The sequence below is a fragment of the Borostomias antarcticus genome (genome assembly GCF_949987555.1).
Source record: "Borostomias antarcticus genome assembly, chromosome: 11".
Lineage (NCBI taxonomy): Eukaryota > Metazoa > Chordata > Actinopteri > Stomiiformes > Stomiidae > Borostomias > Borostomias antarcticus.
In genome coordinates this window covers 1,705,237-1,714,924 of record NC_140244.1, presented here as the reverse complement: position 1 = coordinate 1,714,924, position 9,688 = coordinate 1,705,237, and the positions used below count along the sequence as shown (strand labels likewise).

Here is a 9,688-nt window from a genome sequence, read left to right as displayed (position 1 = left end):
CCAGAGCGCGGCTGCGCGGTGGTCCGCGGCAGAGCGCGGCTGCGCGGTTGTCCGCGGCAGAGCGGCAGAGCGCAGAGAAGAGCGCGGCTGCGCGGTGGTCCGCGGCAGAGCGGCAGAGCGCAGAGAAGAGCGCGGCTGCGCGGTGGTCCGCGGCAGAGCGCGGCAGAGCGGCAGAGAAGAGCGTCAACAGCGGCGGCGTCCACATCACGTGACCTCGTCTACTGCTGGCTGAGTCGAGCGTGTTTAGCAGGTAATAAAAAAACAAATCTCCTTCAAGCGCTTAAAACTAATGTTCTGTATTGAAAGAAAATCAAACCGTCATCTTAACCCTGTCCTTCTCGAACAGCGAAGTCACGGGGAAGGGTTTTCACGAGCTTCTCGGGGATGTGTTTCGCAATTTTCCGTTGGATCGGATTGTGAGCTGAGGCCATTTTCGGTTAGAACTGATAAAGCTTTGTGGTGAGCTAGCCTAGCCTAGCCTAGCCTGCTAGCATGTTTGTGGTGAGCTAGCCTAGCCTAGCCTAGCTAAGCCTGCTAGCATGTTTGTGGTGAGCTAGCCTAGCCTAGCCTAGCTAAGCCTGCTAGCATGTTCTGATGGTGGTGAGCTAGCCTAGCCTAGCCAAGCTAAGCCTGCTAGCATGTTCTGATGGTGGTGAGCTAGCCTAGCCTAGCCTGCTAGCATGTTTGGATGGTGGTGAGCTAGCCTAGCCTAGCTAAGCCTGCTAGCATGTTTGTGGTGAGCTAGCCTAGCCTAGCTAAGCCTGCTAGCATGTTTGTGGTGAGCTAGCCTAGCCTAGCCTGCTAGCATGTTTGTGGTGAGCTAGCCTAGCCTGGCCTAGCCTGCTAGCATGTTTGGATGGTGGTGAGCTAGCCTAGCCTAGCCTGCTAGCATGTTTGGATGGTGGTGAGCTAGCCTAGCTAAGCCTGCTAGCATGTTTGTGGTGAGCTAGCCTAGCCTAGCTAAGCCTGCTAGCATGTTTGGATGGTCGACGGCAGGTCTAGCTCGTTGTCATTCGGAAAACAACCCCCGTTTTAAAACATATCCACCAATGCTCGTACATTAAAGTCATCTACGTGTCCCTTAGCCTCCCTTAGCGTGGATAAACATTGTGTGTGAGTTAGCTTCCTGCTAGGCTAGGCTAGCTAACTACTGACTAGCCAACGAGGACAAAGGGGTCTGGTTCTAGCTATGGTCCTGGTCACTGTGGACTGGGGACTGGGAATCCACACTAAAGTGACAACTCCTTACAATAGACGTCCTTGAATAATGCATCCTCGACTTGCACACTGCATTGATTTATCAACCTTACTGTGATAATAATAGATGCCTTTTAGATGAATAACAGCCCAGAAACGCATTGTACACTATGTTATTTGCACCTCCAGTTGATGCATTGGAGATCTAATATGATGCTGTTGTCAGATATATCGTGGAGGGTTTTATTATTATCTAGAACAGATCATGGGATCTAGCTACTTTTAGACTTGACAAAGTGTCAGTGCTTCACCCTAGTGGGGTTTTATGGGTCCAGCTGGGTCGACTGGGTTTGTTTTTGTTGACCAGTCGGGCAGCTCCGTTCATCCACGGGTAATACTGGAGGGGGGTAATGAAATAGATGTGTATTGAAGGATAGGTATGATAATACTGGAGGGGGGTAATGAAATAGATGTGTATTGAAGGATAGGTATGATAATACTGGAGGGGGGTAATGAAATAGATGTGTATTGAAGGATAGGTATGATAATACTGGAGGGGGGTAATGAAATAGATGTGTATTGAAGGATAGGTATGATAATACTGGAGGGGGGTAATGAAATAGATGTGTATTGAAGGATAGGTATGATAATACTGGAGGGGGGTAATGAAATAGATGTGTATTGAAGGATGGGTATGATAATACTGGAGGGGGGTAATGAAATAGATGTGTATTGAAGGAGGGGTATGATAATACTGGAGGGGGGTAATGAAATAGATGTGTATTGAAGGATAGTTATGATAATACTGGAGGGGGGTAAGGAGATGGTAGAGATCAGCTGTCAGTGTCCTCTGAGACCAATTGTACATCGTGTGGAAATGCGATGAAACGGATTCCGTATGCCAAATGTTCAGCTATCCGAGTGTGTGCTGTCAGCTTTTTTTTGGAGCCAGTGAGTGTTGGAAAATGTTTTGTATCGTTATTGTCTCTCAGCTACTTTGTTCAAAGTGAAGCAACCGCTTGTTAATGTTGTCTATTCCCTGAGACTGAGATTAATTTGATTGTGATTCTCAGTTACAGATTTAGCACGGTGTATTGTATTCCAGAATTATGTTCACATTAAATAACTTGGCAGCAGCAGTGCCAAACATGCGCATCGCCATTACAATAACCGTACACATCAAATAACTGTCCATTAAGGAGATGACGTGTGTGTGTGTGAGAGAGAGAGAGAGACACAGACAAAGCGAAACAGCCAGATACTATCGGAGGACGTCTGTTTCATCTTTCCACAGCATAGCATGGTTTCACACCTGTCTCTGACAACTGCAGGCCATCTCTGGCCGAACTCAACCCCTATATAAACAGGATCAGGTGGAAGGCTGGCTTCCATCAACACCAAGGATGGCACGCGCACCCATCATGGCCTGGAGTCTGTTTATGTTCACGGGGGGGGGTTTTTAATCAAAATTTTTCTTTGCCTTTATTTAACCAGATAAAAACTCATTGAGATAAAAAGGAATCTTTTTTCAAGAGTGACCTGGCCAAGAGGGCAGCACACACTAGAAACACACAAGCGAACAGGTTTTATGGAAACAAAATAAACATTGATATAAGGCTTTGGGGTTGCATAGGCAGTGCATGAGTTTGACAATGAACAAAGGCTGATATCAGTGTAAAACTGAATGCACACTGCCCCTGAATACATTCTGCATTCTATTTTACAACAGTGACCCTAGTTTATCTGCTCTAGGCTAGTTCACAGCAAAAGGTCTCTTTGCTGTTGCCCATTTTTTAGAGGCGTCTTCGTGGGTACTAGGTCCTTAGCTTCTAGCTATGGCTGGAGAACATGAACTTAGCTCGCCCAACAACGCTACGGCTGTCTGGTTGATTGATCCGATTTATTAGACAATTGGACAATAAAAAGACACGGGCAACACTCAGCGGACTGCGTTACTGTGGGACGGAAGACGCTGGCAGCTAGGCGAGTGATGTCCAGTAAATGGACTGACCCGTTAGAGGATGTTGGCCACGCTCCGAGTTGTGAGATGGAGAAGAAATGTCGAGTGGACTATGCGATGGCCTGCTATGGAGAGTCAGAGCTGCTTCGCCGGCGATCGAAACCGCAACGTCAGCATGCTGGGAAGTTAACCACGAATAGCTAGGCTATCAAACCCCTGCTCTGTTTAATGAGCTGTATCATGGGCATCGTATTGCCGTTACCCACGTTTTTAGTTCTTTTTTCATAATGTAAAGTGTTAGGCTAATGAAATAGATGTGTATTGAAGGATAGGTATGATAATACTGGAGGGGGGAAGGGAGATGGTAGAGATCAGCTGTCAGTGTCAGAAGCACTTGATACCTTTTCAGTGGTAATGTCTTCAATCAGTGCATGCCTATTTCTGACATCAATCAATCAATCAAAGCTTTATTTGTATAGCGCATTTCATACCCAGAGGCAACACAATGCGCTTTACAGAGAACAAGGGAGGTGGGCATACGTCCCACCCCTACATATTCCAGAGGGAAGCAAAAAAACAGTAAGGGACATAAGGGATCTTTAGAGGAGTGTGTGCGTGTGTGTGTGTGTGTGTGTGTGTGTGTGATGGTGGATGAAGACTTTAAGCCAGGGTGCTATATTTCACACACTGCGAGTATGATTGGAGAGCCGGGGGGTGTAAGGGGACACGAGGTCGATCTTCCCTCCTTGACCTAAAATTACAGCAATGGTGGTTACATCACCGTGTGTGTGTGTGTGTGTGTGTGTGTGTAGGGGGGTAAGGAGGCCCTCCGTAAGGGCGGTATTCGGTGTTGCGCAATCCCGTCGAACCGAAACGGGCCACTAATGTTTACACATCCAGACGGGAAGCACTTCGTCTCGGGGGGGGGGGGGGGGGGGACGGACCTGCAAAAAGACGCCAGCAAATCTGCAGCTAAAGAGCTAAAGCCACAAACGAATCCAAGTGCCTCAGAGCACACGACTCGGGAGTGGCTGGGGAAAAATCAGTGGGATTTGGCGTCCGAGTTTGTTTCGAAATCTACAAGACGGGTCTCCGTCTGTCGCTCACCCTCCCTCTTCCTCTGTCGTCTCTCCTTCCAGATTTTTCTATTTTGTACATACATAGTTTTGTATATACTGTATATGATGACATCGCTGGGCAGCGACAAAGCCCGGGGGTCCCGGGACAAAGCGCTGCCCGCCACCACACACAACAGTCAACCACAGAAACAGCTCCAGGTGAGTGACACACACACACACACACACACACACACACACACACAGCTACACGTAAGGATCCTTAATGATGTTCTTCTCTTTCTTCTTCCTGTCCTTGGCCTCTACCCCTCTCTCTCTCTCTCCCTCCTTCTCCTTCACCCTTTGTTCTCTGTTTCTCCTCTCCTCTTTCGCCGTCCTCCCCTGCTTTTCACCATCTTTACCGCCGCCACCTCCTTACCCCTCCACCTCTCTCTCCTCCTCCACCTCTCTCCTCCTCCCCCTCCACCTCTCTCTCTCCTCCTCCTCCTCTACCTCTCCACCTCTCTCTCCTCCTCCTGCTCCACCTCTCTCCTCCTCCTCCTCCTCTACCTCTCTCTCTCCTCCTCCTCCTCTACCTCTCCACCTCTCTCTCCTCCTCCCGCTCCACCTCTCTCCTCCTCCCGCTCCACCTCTCTCCTCCTCCTCTACCTCTCCACCTCTCTCTCCTCCTCCCGCTCCACCTCTCTCCTCCTCCTCCTCCTCTACCTCTCCACCTCTCTCTCCTCCTCCCGCTCCACCTCTCTCCTCCTCCCGCTCCACCTCTCTCCTCCTCCTCTACCTCTCCACCTCTCTCTCCTCCTCCCGCTCCACCTCTCTCCTCCTCCTCCTCCTCTACCTCTCCACCTCTCTCTCCTCCCGCTCCACCTCTCTCCTCCTCCCGCTCCACCTCTCTCCTCCTCCTCTACCTCTCCACCTCTCTCTCCTCCTCCCGCTCCACCTCTCTCCTCCTCCTCCTCCTCTACCTCTCCACCTCTCTCTCCTCCTCCCGCTCCACCTCTCTCCTCCTCCCGCTCCACCTCTCTCCTCCTCCTCCTCCTCTACCTCTCCACCTCTCTCTCCTCCTCCCGCTCCACCTCTCTCCTCCTCCCGCTCCACCTCTCTCCTCCTCCTCTACCTCTCCACCTCTCTCTCCTCCTCCTGCTCCACCTCTCTCCTCCTCCTCTACCTCTCCACCTCTCTCTCCTCCTCCCGCTCCACCTCTCTCCTCCTCCTCCTCCTCTACCTCTCCACCTCTCTCTCCTCCTCCCGCTCCACCTCTCTCCTCCTCCCGCTCCACCTCTCTCCTCCTCCTCCTCCTCTACCTCTCCACCTCTCTCTCCTCCTCCCCCTCCACCTCTCTCCTCCTCCTCCTCTACCTCTCCTCCTCTTGTCCACCCGTCCTGAACCTCCTCCTCCACCTCCCTCTCCTCCTCCTCCTCCTCTCTCCTCCTCTTGTCCACCCCTCCTGCCCCCGGCTGCAGGCGACCGCGGAGCAGATCCGGCTCGCCCAGATGATCTACGACAAGAGCGACGCCGACTTCGAGGACAAAGTAAACCAGGTGAGCCCCCCTGTGCCCGAACCCTGCCCCTCTCTGAAGGGGGGGGCCCCTTTGTGTCCGTGCCTGGCCCCCGGGGGCCCCTGGGTGTGGGTGTGGCCCCCCCCCCGCTGTGTTCTTCCATTATGGCCCCGGAGAGGCCGGAACACTAACGGTGGAGTCTCGTCTCGCTCCGCAGTCTCTAGACGGCCCTTTTGTGTGACCGTTTGTCTCTGTGTGGACAGTACGCGCTGAAAAACAATCTCAAAAAGTGAATAACAGCCTTCCTACCACAAGAATACATGTTCTAATGATGATTCCTATAATGGTGCGTGCTCTTCTACATGGGAGAGGCAGTCATTTTGACCCAAACACCTCAGGGAGCATGGAAAGTCAAAATGTTCATAAGACACTTTTCTCTTGCTGAGAAAAGCATTTTCCAGGCATGAAAAACACAGTCTCAAAAAGTGAATAAGTGCGGCCTTACCACAAGAATACATGTTCTAATGATGTGGACGTCGACGTAAAGCGCCTGCGTAGGTCCTTTGGGTCTCTGCATGTTAACAGTGTTTCATCGCTCGTATGTGTGTGTGTGTGTGTGTGTGTGTCCGCCCCCAGCTGATGGAGGTGACGGGGAAGAACCAAGACGAGTGCATGGTGGCGCTCCACGACTGCAACGAGGACGTCAACAGAGCCATCAACTTCCTCCTGGAGAGCCCATCTGACACGGTACGACGCCCCCTAGTGGACACTCTCTCTCTCTCTCTCTCTCAAACCTATTCCACCATCTGTACAGCGCGAGCGCGCACGTTATCAAATCCTCAACGTTTTTTCCCCTCTGTTGCGAACGGCTAACGTAGCGACCTTCGGGTCTCGGGGGGGGGGGGGAACCTGGGAGGTAGCCGGGCCAAAATTCGGAGGGATGACTCCGTCGGTGTGTGTGTGACGCTCATACGCATGACATCACGGCGATCTAGCAGACGCTTTCATCCCAAGCGATTTACAAGAATTGCATTTAACGTAGGTAGTCAGTGTGCTACTACTCGCCAGAACTCCCAAGTGGATCTCGTTCCTGAACAATTGACTAAAGAGCATAATCTATCGCTAACGCCAGAGTGCGAGAGTAGCAAAATAGAAATACTAAGCCCTTTTATGAGCACTAATGTGTGTCTATATGCTTCTTTGGGATTCATTCAGGCACTTTAGGCTTTCGTGGCACCAGGTACCCAAAGCAGCGGCAGAATATGAAATTAAGATTTGAGAGGAACGGCTATTATTGTGAATCGCTTTAGATAAAAGTGTCAGCTGAACGGCTGTAATTTAAACGGTTCACATTACACAGTCACAACCGGTAAACCTCGCCCCAGTACCCTGCAATAAAGCCCTTATCCAAGAGAACTTTGCAAGGGCACCAAGTCTCGCAGGTGTGTCTGCTGGGGGATTGCGTAACGCTATTGTGCCCCCCCCCCCCCCCCCCCTCTCCCAAGAGGGAGCCGTGTAGAGCGGCCTTCCACGTGTGGGCTGAACACATGTTGTCCTGTGCTGCTGAACACATGTTGTCCTGTGCTGCTGAACACATGTTGTCCTGTGCTGCTGAACACATGTTGTCCTGTGCTGCTGAACACATGTTGTCCTGTGCTGCTGAACACATGTTGTCCTGTGCTGCTGAACACATGTTGTCCTGTGCTGCTGAACACATGTTGTCCTGTGCTGCTGAACACATGTTGTCCTGTGCTGCTGAACACATGTTGTCCTGTGCTGCTGAACACATGTTGTCCTGTGCTGCTGAACACACGTTGTTCTGCCAGAGCTGCTGGGATGATTCAGTGGTCCAGAGAACGAAGAGAGAGGAATATCTGATCACTGGATTACAGCTCCCAAGACTTTATTCAAGCAACGTTTCAACCACCAGGTCTGATTTTAATGATTTTTTTTTTTCCTGAAGAAGACCTGGTGGTTGAAACGTTGCTTGAATAAAGTCTTGGGAGCTGTAATCCAGTGAGCGGATATTCCTCTTTCTCTTCAAATCCTGCATGTTTATCCTGCACCTGGTCTGAAGAGAGGTTGGATGTGCACATTGGATGCGCTACTGGACCTAACAGTGGTCAAGAGAACCCCAGGGGTTCTGAGCCAGGCTGGGGAGCACAGAGGGGAGAGGGGAGAGTTCATTGGGCCAGCCAACCAACCAGTTAACCAACGAGCCAGTTCACCAACCAGTCAGCCAGCCAGTTAACCAACCAGCCAGTTAACCAACCAACCAGTTAACCAACCAACCAACCATCCAGCCAGTTAACCAACCAACCAGTCAGTTAACCAACCAGCCAGTTAACCAACCAACCAACCAACCAGCCAGTTAACCAACCAACCAGCCAACCAGCCAGTTAACCAACCAACCAGTTAGCCAACCAACCAGCCAGTTAACCAACCAACCAGTCAGTTAACCAACCAGCCAGTTAACCAACCAACCAACCAACCAGCCATTTAACCAACCAACCAGTTAACCAACCAACCAACCAGCCAACCAGCCAGTTAACCAACCAACCAGTTAGCCAACCAACCAGCCAGTTAACCAACCAACCAGTTAACCAACCAACCAACCAGCCAACCAGCCAGTTAACCAACCAACCAGTTAGCCAACCAGCCAGTTAACCAACCAACCAGTCAGTTAACCAACCAGCCAGTTAACCAACCAACCAACCAGCCAGTTAACCAACCAACCAACCAACCAGCCAGTTAACCAACCAACCTGCCAGTTAACCAACCAGCCAGTTAACCAACCAACCAACTAACCAGACAGTTAACCAACCAGTCAGTCAGCCAGTTAACCAACCATCCAGTCCCTCAGCTATGTTGTCACTGTGATGGTAGTAGTGGTGGTGGTGGAGGTGGTTTCAGGGAGTTTCCAAAATAGAAAGCAGGTCCCCCCCCGCCCCCCAGTGTTAAAGTTACTATTGTCCTGTACTGGTTATGTAATCCTGTAGAGGCGTCTTCTGCTACTGTTACACCCAGCCGTCATGCTCATGGTGATTCAGGCCTACTGTGGTCATGAGACACAATTGAGCCAGATATAATAAGACCAGCAGAGTCAGTGGCCATGTGCTGTTAGTGTTTAGTCATTGGTAATGAGCAATATAGTTCTATAATTTGGTAAACTTGGTTGTAATGATTTTGAGTGATTTTCTCTCTCCCTCTCCCCCCCCCCCCTCTCTCTCCCTCCCTCTCTCTCTCTCTCTCTCTCTCTCTCTCTCCCTCTCTCTCTCTCCCTCTCTCTCTCTCTCTCCCTCTCTCTGTCTCTCTCCCTCCCCCTCATCTCTCTCTCCCCCCTCTCTCTCTCCTCCTCTCTCTCTCTCTCCCCCTCTCTCTCTCCCCCCCTCTCTCTCTCTCTCTCTCTCTCTCTCCCCCTCTCTCTCTCTCCCCTCTCTCTCTCTCTCTCTCAGACCTCGTGGGAGACGGTGGGGAAGAAGAAGCCCCTGGTGAAGGACGTCCCGTCGGAGAACAAGGAGAACAAGGAGAACCGGGAGAAGCGCGGGGGGGGCGAGGGTGGGCGGGGCCGCGGGGGCGCCGGCCGCAGGAGCAAGGGGGCGAGTCGCAGCCGGCAAGGTGAGAGAGAGAGAGAGGGGGAGGGGCTGGCGCCGACGAGGATGACGGTTAAATGGCGTCTTCGACAATTTTTCTGAGGGTTTAAGAGGAAAGATTTAAAGCTTCAATAATTGATTTTATTCGTATTGTCAAAATGAATTAAAACCACCTTTTTCACTGAGCCCTAGCGTCCAAATGGGCTCCCCCTTCAATGACCTACCTGTGGCCTGGCTGTTGCTATTCCAGCATCTCTGCCTGTGTTGTCAATAGCGGGCCCGTGCCTTTGCTCCGCCCCCATGCCTTTGCTCCGCCCCCTTTATGGCCCTGGCCTTTCATTATAGCCATTCGTTTGTAAACAAGTC

General features: G+C 51.2%; 1 protein-coding gene across 1 annotated transcript in view; it reads left to right on the top strand.

Annotated features, from left to right (window-relative positions):
• Window positions 1-174: 174 nt before the first annotated feature.
• Window positions 175-9,688, top strand: part of ubap2a (ubiquitin associated protein 2a) — a 31,969-nt gene continuing 22,455 nt past the window's right edge. Inside the window, exons 1-5 of the mRNA XM_084445705.1 lie at window positions 175-250; window positions 4,297-4,434; window positions 5,694-5,771; window positions 6,366-6,476; window positions 9,185-9,415. Of these exons, the coding sequence (XP_084301831.1) occupies window positions 4,339-4,434; window positions 5,694-5,771; window positions 6,366-6,476; window positions 9,185-9,415 (516 nt within the window). The 5' untranslated portion in view covers window positions 175-250; window positions 4,297-4,338. The remainder of the gene's footprint in view (window positions 251-4,296; window positions 4,435-5,693; window positions 5,772-6,365; window positions 6,477-9,184; window positions 9,416-9,688) is intronic.